This window comes from Lepisma saccharinum, chromosome 2 (assembly GCF_977018435.1).
Source record: "Lepisma saccharinum chromosome 2, izLepSacc3.1, whole genome shotgun sequence".
NCBI lineage: Eukaryota > Metazoa > Arthropoda > Insecta > Zygentoma > Lepismatidae > Lepisma > Lepisma saccharinum.
This window is the reverse complement of record NC_139230.1, coordinates 21,398,485-21,422,820: the sequence shown is the minus strand read 5'-3', so window position 1 is coordinate 21,422,820 and position 24,336 is coordinate 21,398,485. Positions and strand designations below refer to the sequence as shown.

The 24,336-nt window shown below is 36.5% G+C and overlaps 1 protein-coding gene across 2 annotated transcripts in view; it reads left to right on the top strand.

The window, feature by feature from the left end:
- Positions 1 to 3,843: 3,843 nt before the first annotated feature.
- Positions 3,844 to 24,336, top strand: part of LOC145984374 (uncharacterized) — a 40,952-nt gene continuing 20,459 nt past the window's right edge. Inside the window, exons 1-5 of one of the 2 annotated variants that reach the window (XM_083118033.1) lie at positions 3,844 to 3,887; positions 12,397 to 12,488; positions 15,056 to 15,186; positions 18,440 to 18,598; positions 22,146 to 22,291. In XM_083118033.1, the coding sequence (XP_082974159.1) occupies positions 15,099 to 15,186; positions 18,440 to 18,598; positions 22,146 to 22,288 (390 nt within the window). In that variant the 5' untranslated portion in view covers positions 3,844 to 3,887; positions 12,397 to 12,488; positions 15,056 to 15,098 and the 3' untranslated portion in view covers positions 22,289 to 22,291. Of the gene's footprint in view, positions 3,888 to 3,967; positions 4,052 to 12,396; positions 12,489 to 15,055; positions 15,187 to 18,439; positions 18,599 to 22,145; positions 22,292 to 24,336 lie in introns of those variants that run through there. The other variant, XM_083118034.1, reaches the window with a different exon arrangement.

The window sequence follows — 24,336 nt, the reverse complement described above, 5'->3', positions numbered from 1 at the left end:
CTGTAGTAGCAATTGTGTGCCAAAACTATATGGGTGAATGATTGTTTACTTTTTCTTCATAGACAAAGCTTAGCATTAAAGGCCATGGTTTAGGGGCAAAAAAGTGTGCCCCCCCCAACCCCAATTGCCGCCACTGGTCGCCAGCTTTCCTGGGCAGTCAGCACACTGTTTCTAAATACACACCAGTCTCAATTTCTGCTCAGAATTTGCTGCTGCTTTTGGATTCAGTCTCTGAGTTTTCAACCTGTGTATAGGACTGGTGGCAACCCACCATCGTAAGAAAATTGTGGAGCTATGAGTGAGTAGCATAACCTGGTCTGGGAAATCTCCTATATTGGCTGGGGGTTCAAGGTGCTGACCTCATGTCACCCCATTATCAGTTGAAGATCTCCACACCTCTAGGAAAGATTGTGGGAGGGAGACTGGCAGTCGGGAGATAGGCCAAGGCCCTTCCAAGGCTGTAGATCCATGGGTTATTATTATTAGTTTGGTCTTTTTTCTTGATTTTTCATATTACAGCCTCTTCATCTCCTTTGCCCATTTTCCTTAGTCAGACTTTCTGAGGGATGTAATTGATCCTATTTTCCTCGTCATAACATTTTATTGTGTCACCCATGGTACTCCTACACGTATTTAACATTTATGCAATTTCCCTGCACCAGCACTCTTCTCAGAGGCAGCTTAAGGGTTAGGTGCTCTCCAGGTGGGGAGCACCAAACTGGGACATCCCTCTTGGTAGCACCAAAATCTTTCTTATGATTACATGGCTATTGGTATGTTTGAGATTATTTTTAAGTCCACTTTATGTACAGAAAGGCTAAAGTGGGATATGAACCACTATGTGCCTCTGTCAGGTGCATGACTATCTGTTTTAAAAAGAGTTGGATTTATTGTTGACAAGAATTAATTGAAATTATTCTTGCATAACAAATTAAGTATATTGCAAACTCCTGTAGCAATTTAAGCTAAGAGATCACTGTTATTTTGATGTCATTATATAGGTATTAAATTAACAAATATCTCCAATAAATAAATTTTTTAATAGTAACACTTAATGTCAAAAATAAGGCTATTAAAACCATAAATATACAACATGGCCATGCTTTTATTGGAGGAAGGTGGAAAGTAGGAGGACCAGGGCAGAAAGATAGTGGAGGGGCAGCATGGAAAGTAGGGAAGGTGCCAAAATCCACCTTGCCTGGGTGGAAATTTTAACTTGAGCCACCCCTGACTCTTCTTCATAAATAAAAATAAATAGCTGTCATTGGTTGAAGGTTGTATTTTTGTTTTTCACAGCAACTTACAACCTATGTGATAGCCTGGAATTAACATGGTTTTTCACCCTGTATCCTAGCAGACCATTAGGGAGCTACATAAAAGGCATTCACAATGTGTTTGAATATTAAAATTATCTCTTTTTAAACACCCAAACACAAAGATGTTTAATACAAATACATTATTTTGCTATTTGAGCTCTAAACTGTAAATGTAACTTTAGTAGGTATCTTCAATGTACATGTATTTCACTATTTTGCTGTTTATATTTATGTACATTTTGTTGATTTTAAAATATCATGAGGAAATGAAGAAAATGTGCTACGTCTGAATATTAATGCAAGTCACTGTAAATAGGACACTGGTTTAGAGGGTCTTTGCTTAGTAATTCCAGCACATTTCTAGATCTACGAACTGCAGGTAGACTGTGCACAAGATTAAGTAACGAAGATTTGATTCCACGTTCTTCATGTATGCCTTTGTCAGGCTAGAAGGTTCTAAAGACACACAGGTCGGGAAGTCATGGCTAGGACAAACTTTTCTCTCCATGTCCTTCACTTTTTACTACAATAGAATACAATTTGAAAGGTGTTTTGGCCTTATGGGCAATCAATGTTGTTCAATGCTGCAGGCAGTTTGTTCTCATTACTTTAACAGTGAATAATTGGTTGCAAATAGTGCATTGGAGATTTTTCTCTTTATGGTAGTTGTATTCTACATGTGTAGTGCCATTCTGGCACTCCTTTGGAGTGACTGAGGATTGTACCTCCCAAATACTTTCGAAACTCACCTAAACTTATTGGGTAGAAATTTGAAGAGTATTATGGGTCTGTGAATAAAGCACTGTTATCTGATTTGATTCTTTCTTGTTACCTTGCTAAGAGTGGTACAGTTATTGCCACTATGCTGATGGGATAAACTGTGACTTTTAGTGGATCTGATATTGAATGCAGGGGCATGAAATAATACAGGTACCACATTCACGTGCTTGAACTGTCGACAAAGTGGCATATATACTTTGCCACTTACATTGGCCCAGATCTTCCCATGGAGTAGTGTTAATGCATGTCTTGTAATGAAGAGGTTCCATGGTTCAATTTCCATGAGGAGCACATTTCAGTGGTTTGGCTCACACCTTGAGATACACCATTGATAAGCATTTTTTATGCATTCCCTGCAAAACTAGTGGGGTGTTGAGTGCTGCTTCGCATTTTATTGTGAGAGTCCTGATTAGTTTATCTCTGCATTATACAAACTGTTGGATTCCATCAAGTACATAGATGAGACAGGGAAAGTAGTTGATAATTTGCTAAAGAGCACCAGCATTCAAGTATGACAGCGTTAGAAATTTCAACGACCCAGTGTTTTGTCTACATTATAGCGAGATAAAGTGCCAATGGATGAAATTAATTGTCGCACTACAAGGGATTATGCAACTTGCGTTGTAGCCTTCCCAGTCATTATAATGGTTTACTTGGCTATAACTTTCAGTAGGGTTTTAAAAAAGTCGATATTTTTCCGTGAAAGTCTGGAAACGCACCTTATAATATGTTCACAGGTCTAATTAATACTGGCCGTCGAATTGAAAGCTACTATCACAATAATTTTGCACTTTATTCAGGGGAAACATGTTTTCACACTAATGATAGATGAGACAGATGTTTTAGTGTGCCAGCATTGATTGTACACGAAAGTATCAATAACATGTTTAGCTCTTGAAAACTAATTATACAATAACTTAAAATTATCATCTTTGTTGTGCATTATCATTCTCAAATCAATTACAAAATGACACATATCCAGAATGTCACATGATTCAGTTATAAAATGTAAAAATAAGTCTTTTAGGTAATAGTTGTTAATTTCACCTTTCTGTAAACAGTTATTTCGATAAAATTGAACACAAATGATCATACATCCAACAAAATGCTCTAATTTATTACATAAAGTTTTCGTTTCTCATAGTTGGGCATTGTCAAAAGGGGGAATCATATTTTTGTATTTATTTTGGTACCTTTATTTTAATTGCCGACGCACTACTAGTTAGTATATTTTACGTTTAATATAAAATAAATTGATTGTATTCGCATATACTCACCATGGTTCTCAGATTACTAAATTACAAAATAGGCTACCGTATATTCATACAAATTTAATGGGTTGACCTTGCATCGAATCTCATCAGCTGTGTCTTTTCCCGCTAATTCGCAACGCGCGAGACAAATTAATAACTTTTATTTGAAAAAAAATGTTATTTATGTCGATATTGTTGTTAATATTTAGAGTTCTATTATTTATATTGTGAATAAATTAAAATTCGCGAATTACATATAAGAACCACGTTAAAACAATATAAATTGATGCAATTTTCAAAGTCCTTCATCATGTGGTTTGGGACACGTATTCAATTTTGTTCTCTAATGCTCGTTTCATCATTCTTTGTTCTAAAAATTACAAGTCTCTATTTTGTTTGGGCACTTTATAAAAGTAATGTTGTATGTATGTTTATGTAAATAAAATACAGCGTTTCAAACGCATCTGGTACCACTGCTATTGAAGGAGGTGCTAAAGCAAGATAGCCGACGAACGTCGTCTGCTAGGCGAGAACGTTCGTAAGTAACTGGAGAATTTAATTATACATGTGTATTCATAGTTGTGAATGAAGGAAAAGTGTTTTTCAGTGTAACAAAATTCCAAAGGACAATTGTGGCGAGCTGAACATCGTGTACGAAAAATGCCAGTGGGACTTTAAAATATGTTCCTGTTCTACCCCAAGGTTCAAGTTTTCACATACACCACTCTTTGAATTCCAATGCAATCGTAATCGTAGACTAATCTAAGAACGTTCGTGTTTATATATTTGCTTTATTCAGATTTCATCATGCTACAAATGCCATTTTTACATGGTTCAATTTACGTCTGTTAACACATACTGCGGAGTTTTAGCGATTACTTAAGATTTTGTTCAATATAGGATGCTTTCGTGGTTAGGTTAGGCGGGTCAGATTTGGTTCTGGTACTTGTTTACTATTCTTCGGACACATTTATTTATTTTTACAGAAGAAACTACTTACCGTAATAAGTTCCTGTAGCATTGTCGAACATCGGGAAGGTGTTTTGTGTGATGTGGGAATGTTTCATAGCTGAAATTCATGTTGTTCGTTGAAAATTGTAAAAATTTACTATCCTTCGGACACCTCTAATTTTTTCGTTTCGTCAATTTTTGACATTCGTAGTTACGTAAGAGAAAATAAACTTTCCTTGCACCACCCTCCGCCACCCCCCTTTTTTTTAACCCAATTGCCACCACTGGTCTTAAACATACAAGTGTATGTTCTGACCCGCTTTGTGGGACATTCCTGAAGGCAGGCACATATCCAGGAATTCCTTTCGGGGGGGGGGGGCTCAACACCAATTTTTTTAATGGGTATACTAAGAACCTCACACTTGTATGTTTAAGACCAGTGGTGGCAATTGGGTTAAAAAAAAGGGGGGTGGCGGAGGGTGGTGCAAGGAAAGTTTATTTTCTCTTGGTAGACAAGGCTTAACATTATCAGGGCATAATATTGAGGCAAAAAAATGGGGAGCAATTATCCCTTAAATCGTCGCCACTGTAAGGCTGTCATTTTAATCAGATCGTGAAATCGGAACATTTTTTACCACTCGACTCCTCTGTTTCCATGCATTAACATTGTGTGCCGGAACCATCTCAGTATGTGTGTTTGTCCATTTCTTCTCATCAGGCATAAAAACATCTATGGTGTATTTGAGTGTTTTTTACGAAGCTGTTACACATGCATGGGATGGGCAATTCACTCGACAATGCGAGATTCAAATTGTGGGCTGCCAACTGACGCAGACAGCTCTCGAATATTTCTCTCTGATTCGAGCCTTTACACCACTAACGTGTCTTGTCCTCCAATGTTTGCAGCTCTTATAAAAGCCGAAACCTACCAAATTGTTCAGATTCAAGCCTTAGCATTCACAAGTGTTCAAAAATGACTGTCACAGCTTCCGCTGTCTTGTCATATATCGGCACGAAACAAAGGAAGTCTTCTCGAATACAGCTGGATCACGAAACAATAAATGCACAATGAAACCTTTTGTTCCCAACACATCTAATGTTTCGTCTCCCAGTATGATCAAATGCTTATTCATTTATCTCCAGTGACGTGCCCAAGGGAGGGTTGGTGAGGTCATAACCCCATTTGATCCAGTATTCCTTTTCTTTAAAAAAAGAAGAACGTCAAAAACAGGAAAAAATTGGCAAAATCAGGACTGACCACCAAAAATAGTATGCGTAACCCCTCTCCCTTCCGAAAATCCTGGGCACTCCACTCTTTATCTCGGACACATTTTTTAAAATCAACTCACCAGAAGTTGTTATCATTCCATATTGGAGATTGAAGTAAGATGCGTTCTTCCTGCAGTTTTGGATATGATCCTTTGCGGTGCTGTCTGCCTGCCTTCACACCTAACCTTAACAAAGCCCTAATTTTCCATCCTTGTGACTTCGATTTTGAAGACTTAGGAAGGTTTCAGACCGAAGGAAAAGGCGATACATGTCCATTGGAATGGGCCAATCAACAGCAACGTTTCACACCGTAGCGACACAAAAGGCCTCACAAACCTAATTTCGAATTGTGAAATCCTCAGGCGACACGGTGTGAAATCTCCCGTATTAAGCCACTGTCATTGTCACCTCGAAATAGTAGCTCTTGTTGACCACAGAAGAAAAAAAAATTCTCCTCAACCGGTGGGAATGCTCCTCAGTTTTATTCTCTCTCCTATATTTTCTGTGCTTGTTCACTATACAGGCAACATCTTACGATTTGATATACACAGGACATGTACTATGTAGACATTTTAACGAAAAATCGGTTGAAGTCAAGGATGGCTAGGTGGCTCAGTTGGTAGAGTCCTGATTCGGGTCCTGGTAGAGCCTGCAATTTCCGCCTAAAATGTCTACATATGCAACATCTTCTTGCTTTCTCTTCTTGACATTCATAAAATTTTCGGCTGTCTCTTTATGGGAGTTAAGTGTTTGAATGTGTTTCGAACCCAGTAGGCTTAAACAAAAGTATTTTTTTATACCATGAAATTCTCGGACTGCATATACGAAATTTAGTTCTGGCAAAACTAAATCATCACTCAAAACTTTGATTTTCAGTTGATCTATGCAGCTTATTTCTGTTTTAATAAACCACTCCAATATCCGGTACTGCTGAAATATTCACTTCAGAGAGAGAGGGGGGGGGGGGGCTTGATCTCTTCAGCCCTCGACCCGAAATAGCATTACACTGAGGTCCCGGAAGTTCTGCAGTCATCAATGTCTTCATTTTCCGAATCACTATATCTTATAAAACAACCAGAGGACGCTGACTGATCACTAATCGAAAAATTGAATCCGCGTATTTATATCCTCATTATATTCTAGAACGTTCCTCAGATAAAACGATTCGTTAATATTTGCCAGTAGTTGACTCCTTCTCTCATTCAAGAACGTGCCCTCACCCGCCTTCCAGAGATTTGATATTACAACGAATCGCCCTATGTGTGGCGCTACCTTTGTTGTGCAGCTTCCAAATGCTGACAAGTCTGTCTCTACATAGTGTTCAAGTGCGCTGCGACAACACCGAAAGCGCAAGAAAAGTTTACGTGCAATATTATGAACAACATGGTTATAGAACATTCTCCGTCTTGCCTCGATAATTGTCTATCTCCTTAAATCATCGTCACATTATTATAAGCCAAAAACCTAATTTTATCTAGTAAAAAATAAAAAAATTCTGGGGGTGGCTCGAGCCACCTCAACCCCACCTTGGATACGTGCTATTAACAATAACAGGGTTATATAACATTCTCCGTCTTGTCCCGATAATTATTTCTCCCAAATTATCATCACATTATTCAAGAAATCAAAATCCTAATTTTATCTAGTGTAAACAGAAAAATTTCCTGAAGGGGGGCTCGAGCCTCCTGATTCCCACCTTGGATGCATGCTATTAACAATAATAGGGTTATAGAACAGTCTCCGTCTTGTCTCGATAATTATTTCTCTCAGATTTATAAATCACATTATTCAAGACGCCAAAAATCTAATTTTATCTAGTGTAAATTGAAAAATTTCCTGAGGGGGGCTCGAGCTACCTCATGCCCACCTTTGATACGTGCTATTAACAATAACAGGGGGTATAAAATATTCTCCGTCTTGCCTCGATAAATTTCTCACATTATTCAAGAAGCCAAAAACCTAATTTTATCTAACTTAAATTGAAAAATTTCCTGGGGAGAGGTTCGAGCCCCCTGTGCCCCATCTTGGATACGTGCTATTATCAATAACAGGGTTACGGAACATTCTCCGTCTTGCTTCGATAATTATTTCTCTCCTTAAATTATTGTCACATTATTTTATTTCACACCACAAGAAACCAAAAACCTCATTTTATCTAGTGTAAACCTAAAACTTTCGGGGGGGGGGGCTCAAGCCCCCTAAGCCCCCCCTCTGGATACGTGCCTGCCTGAAGGTGTATCAACGTTGTTTTGATGAAATTAATTGCAATTTTTCACATTACCAGTACGTCTTTCTGGTAGGCCTTTTCACAATTATTTCCAATTTCTAGATCCTGATACTTACACGACACCAAATTTTAACTATGTTTCCTAACCGAACTAACCTAACCACGTGCCAATGGTTCGTGGGGCTAGCACCAATGGTTCGCAATTATTTCTAATTTCTAGATCCTGATACACGACACCAAATTTTAACTATGTTTCCTAACCTAACCTAACCACGTGCCAATGGTTCATGGGGCTAGCGCCAATGGTTCGCCGACAATGCTACAGGAACTTATTGCGGTAAGTAGTTTCTTCTGTAAAAATAAATAAATGTGTCTGAAGGATAGTAAACAAGTACTGGGTAATTGCAAATTCTGGACCAATAGGAGGTGAGGGAGTAATTGTAGAAGTGAATGAAGCAAAGTTTGGGAAGACCAAGGGATGTGTAAATAGAAGGGCACATCCAGTTATCAGGATCTAGAAATTGGAAATAATTGCAAAACATTGATGCTAGCCCCACAAACCATTGGTGCTAGCCCCACGAACCATTGGCACGTGGTTAGGTTAGGAAACATAGTTAAAATTTGGTGTCGTGTTAGTATCAGGAATATATATATTTGGTTGTGAAACAAAAAAATTCTCGAAAATCGACAGTTTCGACTCCGAAAACCCTTATTTTCGTTTATTTTGCAATTTCTAGATGTTTCCCACTTATTCCAGGATGGATAGCCCCAAAAACGATTCCCGGATAGTGCCAACAAAGATTACAATTTTCTTCGTAAAAGAAAAAAAAATGAAAAAGGAATAGATCTGATGAACTTTGTTCACGGGCATTTCTTGGGTTCCGAAGGTTGAAACACTGCATAACAATTGAAAATTGAGAAAAGACAAGCCCGACGCATCATTATGTAAGAAGGTGTACGTGCCATATTGTGTGTGAGGCAAGCGGAAAGGCTAGGAGAAAGACGTACTGGTAATGTGAAAAATTGCTCTTATTTTCATCAAAACAACGTTGATACACCTTCAGGAATGTTCCGCGAAGCAGATACGTAAGTACAAATGTCAAAAATTGACGAAATGAAAAAATTAGAGGTGTCCGAAGGATAGTAAATTTTTACCGTATCTCCAATTTGTTTGAAATTCGTCATACTCACTAATTTTGGCCTCCTAATCACGAATCTGCAGTTGACGAAATAAGTGGGTCCGTGAATGGAGTCAACAACCTTGATTTATGAAGAAAACAACTATTTTTTGCAATGATTAGCATTTCAAAACTATGTTTATGATGACCCTTAATTTTTACTATGTGCCTAACCTAACCTTACCGTGACTGGTATGTAGGGCAAACATTTTTTCCACCTTATGCAAGATGCCATTTTCTCAAATGCAAATCAATGAATATCGAACTTCACTTGTTCACATCATCAAACATGGCTACCGTAATAGTGTGTCGACAATCATAGATAGCATTAATATGTGCACGTAATTTAGCAATTTCTGGATGTGACCGCCAATTTTTAACTGCAGATTCTTGAATACGAGGCCGAAATTAGTGAGTATGCAGAAGTTCAGCAGACACTCCGAACCACCCTCAAAACATTCTCGATATTGATGGGGCATCATACGGAGCCCAATGTTTGTGCAGAATGTGAAGAACAATGTTTGCTGTATGAGGGCAAGCTCTGTCTTGTGAGAACCTTTTTTACTAAGAGTTGTGGAAGAAAACTGTTTTCCATGTCCATGTGTTAACTGTGTCAGCCAAAAAGAATGGCCTGATGATTCCATGGCTGGAAATCACACTTTCTTATCATAACTTTCAAACCTGTACACATTATTAGGAGCTACTTTCAACCAAAATCTGACATTCACAGAACCAATCAGGTACATGTACACTTAATCAGAGATTCATGGAGCACTACATCATCATCTACAATCTAGAGCCTCCTTGATGGTGCAGTGGTAGCGTCGTTGCCTTGTAATCCATGGGTCCTGGATTCGATATCCGGTCGAGGCACATAGTGCTTGGGATCTCACTTTAAACTGTGGGTCCAGTCCCGATTAGCCTTACTGTGCATAAAATGGACTTAAATCAATCAGTCATCTTCTACAATAGCTCAAGAAGCAAACTGCACCCATTGTTAGTTTCAGAAGTAATGCAATTTTATACTGGAACAAGTGAAGATGTCAATGGAGAGATTGACAAGAGATGCTCAACTCAAGAGTAGTAGTTCTGGTGGATTTTGCATGACTTTGAGACAAAACCCTACTCTTCTGGTGTAGGTACTGTTGTGGCACTGGGTCATTTTCTCTCCAAAACACTTCTCGGTTCCAAATTTTCTATCAAGCCAATGCACTGTATCCACGTAAACAACTCCGTTTTTCATCTTTTCAAGCATCACCTGCTCCGGTCTGACATGTTTTCTCGACTGAATCATGTAGCACCACTCATGTGTGCCATCTGTCAAACCATACTACCTGTCACAAAATTTGAAAGTGCTGATCCCAAAGTTTAAACATTTTATTAGAGGTTTTCAGTGTATGACATTTCGAGCACTGCCCGTTAAGTCACTAAAATGTTACCTTTTCACTTCACCCTGGAAATCTACTTCCAAACTCATTAAGTGCTGCTTATGATGTCTACCAGTGGCATTCCACAGATTATAATGATGCCGATCATAAGACTGCAAATTATTACCTTGTGGTAATTTCTTTTAATCTTTTCTCTCCTAAAATTAACATTTTGGGAGGAAAATTCTATAATTTCCTGTGTGAAAAGAATGGGCAACCAAAAGTATTTAAAAATATCTCAGGGGATTGGTTCACAGAAACCACAGGCCTACTTGATGGTGCAGTGATAGCATCGTCGCCTTGTAATCAAGGGGTCCCAGGTTTGATACACGCTGGGGGCACATAGTGGTTCGGATCCCACTTTAAATTGTAGGTCCAGTCCTCATTAGCCTTAGTGTGCATAAAGTGGACTTAAAACACCAATTTAATCAATCAATAGCACAGAAACCACAGTTTCCAAGTTATAAGCAATAAAATGTAGGATTCAAAACTTTTGAAATACTATGTATTTTTTTTTCTTTTTAATTTCAGGCACAAGAATTGTTTGTAAACTGAAGATTTGTTCAACTACCTAACCTCTCCATCATTATCATCCATGACATATTTGACTGGATTTTGTTCTTTGAAGTTGTAAACAGTTATTGTTTTGGCTAAATAGGAATGTTTGGGAATATATGACACCTAAAGAAGCAAGGAAACGAAATGATAGTCTGAATGTCTGTATGCAGGATCATTTTAGCAAAGATCAAGGGAAGCTTTCAAAGCAAGTGTAAATTAGCATGTTGAATCGCTTGGTTTTCAAGAGTTCTGTGCACTGATGAGTAGCAAGTCTTGCAGTGATAGCTTTTATAATAATAACCCATGGCGCAACAGCCCATTGAGGACTCGGACCTACCTACCGACTGCCAGCTTCATTCCCACCTGATTCTAATCACTCACTCATTCAAGGTGGGAGATCATCCAACCATTTATGGGATGACATGTGGTCAGCATGATGAACCCCCAGTCATTGTTTTAGGATTTCATGACCGGGATATGCTCGCTACTCATTCGTAGGTCCCAAATTTCCTCACAATGGTGGGTGGCCACCGGTCCCATACACAGGCCGAAATCTCAGGATAAAAGTTATTATGCTTCCCCTAGGAGACTCGAACCTGTGCACCTCCCATAGCCGGAGCGCAAAGCATGACACCTTAGACTGCACGGCCATGGTGTGGGACCTTCTAGCTTTTTTAAGTTTTAAATTGCAATATCTGTTGTATTGTTGAAGTCACAGTTACTACCCAACACTCTTTTTCCTATGTTTTTTCCATTCTTTAGCACAACCATGCAGACTTGACAGAGGTCCTCCAGCTGCCTTTTCCACTGCTGGACCAGTAGAACAAGTAGAGACCTCATAAGTCAGGCAGAATATTTTTTTCTGTTCTCATTCCCACCCCCTAACCTCCAGCCTCCATACCACTGCTAAGGATCATAGGCCATGGTTTCAGGTTCATAGAGACTGATAGATTGTTTTCCCTTGATGTTCTTTATTTGTTAGACCATATTTTAGTATGCATATTTAACCATGTTATCATTTCATGTGGCACATGTAAAGAAGAGCAGTCCATCAAATCAAAGTCTGAAATGGCTAACATTGGCCTAGGCTGGTCTCTTAATTCAGTGCCAAATCATTGAATTTCATTGATTTCCATACACACACACACACACACACACACCCTTATTCCTGGATATGTTCTAGAGTTTTGAAATCAAGTGTCAAGACTGGCACAGAAGCAGCATGTAATATTAATAATAAATAAAACATGCATAGAGTAATTCAATCTTTAGCATTCAGTTGTGTTCCAATATATATCTAACTGTTTCTATTGTGTTACTCTTTCTCAACCATGAATTTTGTCTTAGGTTTGTTATATATATATATATATATATATATATATATATATATGGTACATGAAAATCACAATTATTTATGTTTTTTTTTCTCTGACACAGGCATGGTAATGGGTGATCATCTGTTAGAAGTTAAAATTCCAACATTGTTGCAGCAGCCCAAGATGTTGACAGTCTCACCTGCTACCATTTAGGTATTATTTATTATTACTTCATAATTTTTTTTTTTTAAAATGGTAAATTTGAATATTTACCATTGAAATTCCTAAAAGTCGCAAGTACTTGCTGTGGAAGTATGCAAGGGGGAGAGGGAGAATAAAAATCTGTATTGTTTCATCAATTCTTCAGCCAGAGGAGCAATGAAAGAATGTTCTATCCTTCTCCTTTCAGTACTCCTCTGCCTTGATGAAATCTACAGCAGGCTGTTGAAACACATTGCACACAAATCATGAGTATGTCAGGATGTTTTCTTTTCTATATTTGTGGCTCTTAATCATTTTAAAGGTGCAGGATTAGACTGTTTATTCTTTACTGTGATTTATTGGTAGTAAATATCAACTTGTAGCAAGTTAAATAAAACGTTAAATAAGTAATTTATAGAATAACATACATAAGGATTTTGTGGATATCAGGATCACTTTTAGTGAAAATACATTAATCTCATAATCATTTAATAGTGTGTGTTAGGCTCTAAGAAAGGAAACAAAAGCTCATACAAAAAGAAATGTAATATGTAAACTGTAACCACACTTAAATTTCTCTTGATTTAAAATTCAATAATTTTTATAGGCAACAATAGCAAACATTTTGTGTAGAAAAATGTACAAAATACTAATCATGTTAAACCATAAATAGTGTCATTATAATTAAACAGTAAATAAATATGACAGATTTTGCAAACTATAATTTTAAAAAATACCAAAATTCAGCTACAAAGACTGTAAAAAATATTTTAAGTTACAATTGTACAGTACATTCAGAATGTTTTATTTTACTGGAAGAAAAATTACTGAAATTATGTATTATAGTTTCATTAATGCATCGAACAAACTTTTCCATAATATGTTCATATGTACAGTATCAGGAATAGAAAAATGTAGATTTACATATAATTTATTTTTTATTTGCTTTAATCAAAATTTTCAAATATTTTACAGGGCCGTTTACTAGAAAAGGCATTTCTAGAAAAAAACATATGTATGGTGCCAAAAACCATACCAGCAATTTTAAGTATGTTTTTTTTAAAAAAATCGATAAATCAAGAAAATCATAAAAGAATATTTTTTTAAATAAAAATCATGATTTTTATCCACCCTGACTCACAGTAACATGTTATTATATTGATTATTAATGTTTCAGTATTTTATCAATCCAATATTTCTACAACTGACATCTTTTCCTTGAGTTTTTTTTATTATTAAACAGTCAATCCCCAGTGTAGGCACATTGCTCAGTGGTTCCGATTCCTATTTAAATTGTAAGCCCAGTCCTGACTACCTTATCTGACCAAAAACTGGATTTAAAATAACTTTTGACTTTTTTTTTCCAATTTCATCTCTTTCATATTGTCTTCATTTCAGTAGATGTTCACTTAGTCTGTACAGGATTATTGTCATTTATATCACTCACATACTACTTTTCTTTTTTACTGTGCAACCTGTTTTGTTCATGTACAATTTGTCACATTGTTTACAGTACACTCGACACACACTGGGAATTTTGAGACTGTCAGAGACTCAAACTGAGCTACTTTTAGTGCCAAGTCTTGCTAAGTGGCTTTTCATTAATTGATTTATAGTTAACATGTTGATCCCCATTGTCACTTTTTTTAAAGGCATTTGAGACTGGGGCCTCCCTGATGGCATAGTGGTAATGTAGTCACCTTTTAATCAAGGTGGATTCAATACACGGTGAAGGCACAAAGTGGTTCAGATCCCACTTTAAACTGTAGGCCCAGTCCTAATTAGCCTATCTGTTCATAAAGTGGAATTAAATCAAAAACTCAAACAAAGCATTTGAGGCTACTGGACTCTTGATTCTTTTTTTCAAATGGCTCCACAGTTGCCCTCATCATTCTGGATCAACACTGAATTTTTGGAGCTCTCAACTGGGATCAAGCCCATAACTGCTTACACCAAAGGTGAGAGCATTGAACATTCGGCTATGGACAAGCTCCCATCCTCTTATTCCTTACCATAAATTTCATCCTCTTGTCAGTAAGGTTCAAGATATCACACGTGCTATCACATGTGTGTGTTAGATATTCATTACTTACATTATCATCGTGTATCATACTTCTCAGCATGTCCAATTTATGGTGATGTTTCTAATTGTGTTTGGTGAAATTATCCAAACATATGTTATTCACATTTGTTCAAATTCATATTGCTACAGTGTATGGTGAAGTTTGTTGGACAGTTTCAATCATCCATCAAGAGGCATTCTATGCAATTGATCAATTTTTCCCATAAGTTTATTTTGTGCATTCTTCATCTGTTATTTGAATGAATCACCAAATTCCACATCAATTATTGGATAATTGAGTATACACATTTAAAATCAAAACATATCTACCACTCTTAAATGTCAATGGTACTGCATTGTTGTTTATAAACAATACTGTCAATGCATCATCACAATTAATAAAAGTAGGTAGGTTGAAAAACAATAAAACAACAGAACACTTAATTTTTTACTTAAATTTTATATGTTGTGTTCAAAAATCCTTTGAAAATAAACAATATTTTAAAATTTCTTTCAGGTACTGTATCATCAGGCCTGAGCCATTTCTTGTTCTCTTCTGTATGGAGTTAATGCTGATTGTACCTTTTATTGTGTCAGCCATATCACTTGCTATGGCCTTAGTGGCAGTATGTCACTGTATAAAAAAGAGTAAGTAAATGTAATATTTACTCAAGTTGCCATCTTTATTATTGATTTTAAGGACGAGGCACTCTTTAGTATTTTTTTCATCATCTAATAAAAATGCTAAATTTTGGCCATTTTTTAGTGCCATGAGTGCTGTAGATGCTTTGTTATTTTACATATTCTATACAACATTATCTCTGTGTCTTCAGTGTATGTAAACACACAGGTCTGAAAAAAGTATGCTAGGTTCATCCAATTTCTGTTGAGTTTAAAATTTGTGTTTTTATTATGTGGCATTGCTTTTCTGCCACTTTGGCTAATTGTGATGCTGAGGATGAGTGATAATTAGATAAAACTGATGAAGAGGCACTCATGCCCAGGCCAGAATTCAAACCCAGTACCCCATGCTGTGATAACCACTACACCATGGAGGACAACCATTAAAGATGTGATAAATCAAATTAACACTGCTGTTAACTTTAATGCCACATCAAAGCTCCATTAGAAGGCTTAACACACAGCTAATTGCAAGCAATATGGTGGTAATGTGCTGGCCTTGTTCATATATGACATTTTTATTGATGTTTTTAAAGTTTGTAAAACAATATTATAGTAATTCAAAGCCAATTTTGGAGTTGTGCACATACAGTTCACTGTGATGATGTCACTGAATGCAAGTTGTAGGTACATATCAGTACATGCATATGAGTAGATCAGTGTAAAAGATTTTTCCATGCATGACTTTATAATCCTTTTATTTGAACTATCCTGGGTACAATCGCCAATAACGGAAGCACTCCAATCTCAGTGGAGAAATATTTTGTGTCATGCTTTATTTTAAAATATCCATGACTCATTACTCTTCCTTCAGTAAAAATGTTGACAACAATATATTGTACCTTGTACTTACTGTAAGTGACACTGTAACATAGGAATTGTAGCTTTTTTGGTGATGTGATTCAAACAAGTGTGGTCATGTTACCAGCCAGGTTAATTTGCCATTTACTTTGAGTGCTCTCATCATCAGAGAATGTTGATAGGAATCCAAGTGTAAGGTAAATAAGCATGGCTAAGGAGGCATAGCCTAGCGTCTGTCCTGTGATTGGTTCACTCTGGATCTTTGTTTTTGAGTTAGGAAAAGCTATTTTGGAAAATTTCCAAAAATTGTTGATAATGTTGTTAATTGATCAGCAGAGCTTATTTTGGATCTATGATGAGATCATTTGTTATGAGCAGGGAATGGATTTGTATGTAGTAAAAATGTTCTAAATATGTAAATACATATTTAGTTATTTTCACCTAAATATGGAGTTAACTATGGACTTAAAATTGTAATAATTTACCTTTTTAATAATATGAGACACTACACGAGCTACATAAAATACAGTATGCTTACACTGACATTAATTGTAAATCAACACAAATATGTTTTTATTTTCTGTTTCCAAAAAAATCGGTAAAAAAAATTGTTCTAAATGTTCGAGCATGAATTTCCTTTTGTTGTCTCTTAAGATGCTTATGTATTGACTAAAACTGCATTCAATTTTGCAAGAAGTAATGGGAGTGTATTTCAAATTTGTCAGTTAGTCACAAGAAATTTGCCCAACTCTTTCAGTCACGCAGAGCAGTTAGCACATCACGCTACGACACCAGGGTTCCCGGATACAAATCCTGGCCTGGGCATGGATGTTTGCGAGTGTCCATTCATCAATTTCATGATACTATCACTCATCTCCATCTTCGCAATTAGCCAAAAGTGAAGTAAAATAAAGCAAATCAATCAATCTTTCGGTCACACAGGCACATGTAGTTATTGGGTGAATATGTAATATATGTTGCAGTGGCGTGCATACAAGGTAAGCTACCGAAGCATTGCTTCGGAATGCAATTCGAATTTTGCATAATTCCCAGGATAATTAGACTCCCCGAAAGTGTCGAGAGGCATTTTTGCGGAGCTCGTGAAAGACTAAAATACAGCAAAGCAGTTACGTGCGATGTTTTTATCAAGGCAAGCCTACCCCTTGATGTACTATTGTTTATTTAAAGGTTATATATTCAGTGCTTCGGCTATCTAAATAGTCACCACACGCTACTGATATGTTGAGAAATGTTCTGAAATATTGAAATAATATGTAAAGTAATAAATACATAAAATATGAGGCCAAACCTAATATATGTACAAATATGGAAAACATAATCTTAATTTTTCAAGTCTACATGCCATGATGTGCAAAAATAATACAAAATATAACTGATTTCAGCTTCAAACATAAATATGTTTTGACATGTAAATCCATTCCCTGATTATGAGTTATCAGTTTGATGTGTTTTGTTGAAAATTACATTTTATGATGATTTTTTTAAATACATGAATCAATTACAATACATTTTTCTTTGTGTTCTTCCTGTCCTTTGAAATGTAGAATAAATTTATGGATTATAAACAGCATATCACTCATGTGTGCATGTATGTGTGTATGGTCTGCAATGTGAATTTGTGTTCAGTTTGTTTAATAGCACAGGTGTTCAGGATCCCCAAATCAAATTTATGTTCTTCATATTCTGCTAATACTCTTCACATAAGTTTGTGAAATTACAGGTTGGAATATGACAGTTAAAACAACATACTTATTGTGATTAATTGGAATGTTTTGACACCATGTAAAGACCAGATTGCTTTTCAAGAAAGTGTATAATTCTATGGTTGATTTTTGATGGATTTATTTATGTCTATAAGTTGATAATAGTGCACAAAATATTTTAATTTTTAGCAGCATTTTTCAAATAAAAAAAGCATATGTCATGTTATTAACAAGAATGTAAGTTCATATTTTGGGAAATGAGATACGTGGTAATAAATAATTACATAGAAATTTAGTACTCATGTTTTCTGCGAAGCTTAGTTGTTCTATTAATTTCACCATCCTCTTTGGAACTTGTTGCACTATTGCAACAGCAGGATGGTGGCAGTGGCCAGCGAAATTAATAGAACAACTGAAAACAGCTTCATGAAAAATGTGACTACTAAGTTTCTCTGTAATTAAGAATATAGTTCTTGTTGTTTGGAGTATTGGTGGAAAATTTGTATATTTCATATCCCATCAAAATGTTAACTCTTGTTTTACCTTTTTTTTTGCACAATACATATAATTTACTTAAAACAGTTTTAATTTCATTACTTATAATTTTCAGTTTTAATTTTGTATAAGTTATTTAGATGTTTATTTAGTATTAGGAAAATATGTTAACAACAGCATTTTATTTGTCTTTATGTCAGAACCTGCTACAACCGAAGTATGGAATGTTCAGAAATCTCAGACAGCAACAGTTTTGGATTACCAACAACACTTTCACGAAAGAGAATATTGCTACACAGGAATGAGGGAATATCTGTGGTCACCTTCAAGAGAGTCAAGAACCATGAAATGGTTGCCAGGTAATTATTGTTTAACTTCATACCAAAGGGCTGATAAAATAAATAAAAATATAATTTAGATTAAATTACTCACCAAAACCATGAAACTTATGCCATAAAATGGTGACAGGCACAAGGAAAACTAAATTGCACCAGGACAAAAATAAACAGTTCGAATGAAAAAGGAAACAAAATATGACATTATCACAATGATACTTCCAGATCGCTACAGCCTTCCTTATGAATGTTCTCTGCATTCACTGTCAGCCTGCTGCACTTGACAGCTGAGATACCTTGCGAGATGAAATTTGGACACCCCTACATACCACAATTTTATATAGTTCAAATGTCCTGAGAACTATTTTTAAAAAAGTTTAATCTCATTAATTTTGAACCAACATTGAGTGGAAGAAGGAAATTTGTGAATTCCTTTTATCTCATATGTGAATTTATTGATACGAGATCTGACACAAAAAAAAAAAAAAAAAATGTACTGAATTTATATTTCATAAATGGAAGCAGTTGCAGTAAATTGGTTAGCGTTTTGTTGAAAACCATACCTCCCCTCTGCATGAAGTGTGGACTTGCCCAACCTTAGCAGTTCCGAGTGTGGCATCATTCCATGAACACATGTAACCATGCTGGGGTGGAAAATGGCTGTTGCAGGAACAAAAAGAGTGCCATCAAGAATTGTGTGCGACATGTTACAATGTATCGAAAATGCACAAGACTTGTTGGAATCTGTAATCACCATGAACGAAACATGGATTTTTACCTAAGACTCTGAGACTAAGCAGCAATCCATGCAGTGGAAGTACCCTGGTTCCTCAAGACCAAAACAGAACACTCATATCACACTCAAAATTTAAGGCAATGCTGCTTGTGTTCTTTGACATTCATGGAATTGTAATGTTTGAGTGGGTTCCTACTGGGGGTACAGTCAATCAGCACTACTACATTGAGGTTTTGACCAGACTTCATGAAAAAGTGAGGAGAAAGAGGCCTCAACTTTGGAAAAATGGATGGATTTTGCAGCAGGACAATGCACCGGCCCATTAGGCTCTGTCTGTGAAGTAATTTTTGGTGAGTAAAACTATGTCACACCTCGTATTTTAAGCAAAACTCGGATATACTGATAATTGCAATTGATTTCATACATTCTAGTATTTATAACCGTTGTGAACAATGTTATGGTGCTACAGTGTTCAAGTATCAGTGTTGCGAGGAGTCAGTATTAATATCAGTATCTCTTCAAAGTGTTTTGGGTATGGTAATTTTAGCAATATAAAACTTGGCTACATGCAAAAAAATAACATATTTTTAACACCTCTTTCAGCATATTTCTTTTGCAAATATTTTTAATGAACACAGTGTTTTCAGCCACCTTTCAATAATATGTTTTTCTCAGATGTATGTTTTTCCCTGCTGTTCTCCACAAATCATGAAACTGAAATCACTGCTTTGTTTGTTTGATTGTTGTTTTAAGTCCACTTTATGCACAGAAAGGCTAATCATGACTGGACCTATGGTTTAAAGTGAGATCTGAACCACTGTGCCATGTGCCTCTACTGGGTATTGAACCTGGGACACCTTGATTACAAGATGATGATGTTACCACCATGCCATCAGGGAGACCCTGCAGATAGGCTTGCCACACAATGCTCGGTGAATGTTCCACCCATTCCTCCTGGAGTGCAGTGAGTATTTCATGTAGAATGATTGGTGGGTGCTGGGGTGAGGCAATATGTCTCCTTTGAGCATCTCAGACATGCTCATGAATCTAGGGAGCATGAAGGCCTGTTTATGTCCAGAAAGTCAATCATTTGTGCTCTGTGAGGCTGAGCATTACCATCCTATAAGAAGGAAATCTGAACCTACAACACCTTGAAACAAACAAACGTAAGATGTCAGGATCTCTCCTCTGAAACTGACAGCAGTTAAATCTTATCGGTTGTCTCGAACAATTTTGTGGAGCAGTGTTGTCCTTATTAGCGTTATACCTCCACAAACCATTATTGTGGTCTTTTCCAAATGTTTCAGAGCTGAAAACATTTTCCCTGTGCCCTCCAGATGTGAACTTGTCAGAAATCACAGTGGAGACTGAATTGCGACTCATCTGTGAATAAAATGTTGGACTCACTTTTCATAAATTTAATTGACATTCTGATGGCACCCTTGTAAACGTTTTCTTTTGAGCTCCTGCTAGTGAAACATACTACATTTCTCATGGCATACAGACCTCTTTGCCTGAATTTCCGGTATACTGTTGCTCTGGATACCAATGCTCCGGTGAGATCCAATGCAAATGGCTTTGCTTGCCTATCATGGTATCACTTTTCTCTGAGAACCAAATACTAAAGCTGAACCGATGCCTATGTATTGGTATCAAAAAATATTGGTTGGAATTTATTTACAGACAACTTTCTGGCATTTTGGTCTTTCACAGGCTCTCGAAACTTTCGCAGAGTCTTATATTCCTGGAAATTATGCAAAATTCAAAGTTTCTCCTTTTTTCCCCACCGGTTTTGTGTGAAAAACTTAATTTTGTGATGACAACAAGTAATTTAATATTCTAATGCATTTTTTGTATATTTTAAATCACAAAAATCTTGGTCAATTGATGCATATAATTTAGAGTGGAATATTTGCACACTATTTCAATGAATATTTTGAATAACTCTTAATTATTACAATTTTCAAGTATCTGTATCGGTATCTGTGGGAATTGGTGAGAGTATTGGTGCTGGTTCAAAGTGGTATTGGCTCAGTCCTACCAAATACCAGTCCTCTTGACAGTACCTCACTCTAGGTTTTTCTTGCTCAGGTTTTCTGGATACATTTATGGTCTTTACAAACTGCCACCGTAGTCTTGACACAACACAACAGAACTATTCACCTGTAGCCAGCTCACCACATCCACTTGCAACTGCCCTACATTGAGTTTCCCTATTGCTCTCTATTGTAAAGCTTCATCCAGACATCTTTGTGTCATAACTGACTGTGTAGTCAAGGTACACATTGAAACACCACTGATAAACACATTAAACATACTGTCCAGAGTCTAAGGGAGATTTCTGACTGAAGTGACACATGCTGCTTGGAAACGAGCCAATCAGCAGCATTGTTTCACACAGGAGTGACATAACAGGCTGCCCAAGCCTGCGTTTGATTGGTGAAATCATCAAGCGAGGCATGTTGCCAGTCGCTTGTTGCTTCAGTGTGAATTGTCCCTAACACCTGTATCAACCTCTTATCTTGTGTGATGGAATTGTGTACCAATTTGTGCTATTTTCCATAAAGGAGAGACATTGTGCATTTGTTGTTTGTATATTTTTTACCACATAGGGCATCAAGTCATTATTTGTATTAATATTGTTCTAAATGAAATGTTGTATGGCTTAATTGTAACCCTATTGAGATAATAATAATAAATAATAATAATGTTGTGCATCCTACTATGTGTTCCTTTAATTTTGTGGGCCAGTGAAAATTGTTGTATTCTTGTTTCAATATTATGTTCTGTTCTAATGTGAAATTTTATTTAGTAATTAGATGTCACTAATTTCAGAATACTCAGAAGTTGTTTATCCATACCCCCCATTGAAATTAAACAGAATGCCAGTTGAAACGCACACCACAAAGGCTGTTTCTTCTCAGACACCTTTGAATCATAATCCTCATTCATCTGCTGTGGATACATTGCAAGTATGAAAGGTTGGTATACTTATGTTATGTTATGTTTGGTGCATGTTAATTCTTTGGTGTTAGTGCCATTATGTCACATATAGTTACATAGGAGAGTGACAAGTCAATCTTCATGTTTTAATAGTTATTCGTTTAATAATAATAATAATAATAATAATAATTATTATTATTATAACAATAACCTGTGGTGCAACAGCCCTTGAAGGCCAAGGCCTACTTACTGACTGCTGGCCTCACTGCAACATGCCTCAGCAGAGGTGGGCTATCATCCAACCAGTCAGCACACAACAAACTTCCAGTTCTTTAAGGTTTCCATGACCGGGTTATGCTACTCATTCATAGCTCCCTAATTTCCTCATGATGGTGGGTGGCCATGGGTTCCATACAAGCATAAAATCTCAGGAGATTAGTTGCTTTGCTTTCTCCCAGGAGACTCGAACCAAAGCACATTCTGTAGCCTATGCCTGATGCTTTAGTCCACATAGCCATAATGTAGGACAGTTATTTGTTTACAAAATTCAATTTCATTCTTGGAAATATTATAGAAACAGACCGATATGAAATGTTGGCTGATACTGATAAAGTACCCGATATAAAAATTACTGATACCATTAACCAATCCATACTGATCCAATAAAAAATGTCAAATGAACCTTGAAGAACCTGAATTGTTAATTCATCTTCTTAATAAATGTATGTTACAATATGACATGCTAGAGAAGCTGCATATTTAGATATCTTTCTTTTTTTAAATTTAGAGAATGTTGATCAAATTTTTAAATCCATAAAAATTATAAGAAAATGGCAGATTATTGCACTAAATTTTAAGATATTTGTAGATGTGTCAGATAGGTGAAATTATCAGTAATTTTACCTATATGCTGATATGCCTATATCAGCTGATACTGATGGAGTAATGAATAATCCATGTCATTCCTAAAAAAATATTATCTGGAACTATGAGATGAGGCTGCGATAAATTCTGAATCATCGTTATTAACTGAGCCCATCAGATACAGTATCCTACTTTACCTACATAAACATATTCACATATTACTTTAGCATAGGTGATTGTATATTTATGTAAAACAGTCTTTATTGTATACAAACACAGAATATACCGGGTGGTCCAAAAGTCCCGGAACAGACAAATATTGTGAGAAATACACATCGAATCGGATAACAAAAAAATACATGTTTAATAAGTGAAAGAAAGCTATTCAATGATATCACACTTGATTCCCCACTCCCGCCCCCTGGGGCTGGGGTGGGGGTTAACTGTGAAATGTTACATGGAAACCCCCATTTTGTATTGTAGTATTGGATTCTTCGTAAGAAAATAACCAGGTTTCTGTACTACATTTCACGTAACCCAGGAACAATGATGTGGACGTAGTAGTATTTTGTTCCCATCGGGGTGCTTGTTTTAGGTGAGTCCTCTCGCCTCTCACCATCGGGGTGCTTGTTGTAGTTGAGTCCCCTCGCCTCTCACCGTTTGGTGTTCTCGCCAACCTCAATTCATTTCCTGCTCAAATTGGTATCCCCCCTTTTTTGGCACCCAACCAAAGAAACATTCTGTAACATCTCCAGACTAATTTCATTTGACACTGTACGAATTCTGTCTTTCAATTCCTCGATATTGTTGGGGTTGGTTTCAAAAACTTTGCTTTTCAAGTATCCCCAGTAGAAGAAATCCAGAGGTTCCTAATCGGGTGACCTTGGTGGCCACTCTATGGTGCCCCTTCTACCAATCCACCTGTCAGGGAATACATTGTTCAGCACATTGCAAACAATTAAAGCAAAATGAACTTGAGCTCCATCTTGTTGATACCAAACATTCACGAATGCATCCCCAACGACAGTTTGTATTTCAGGTATTATCTCATTGGTCAACAAATTTACGTACTTTTCAGATGTCAAATTGCCATCAATGAAGTATGGCCTGATAATACGATTACACAATATTCCAGTCCAAATGTTAACTTTTTGCGCGTACTGTGTATGATGCTCCTTCATCCAGTGGGGATTCTCAGTGGCCCAATACCTCATGTTAT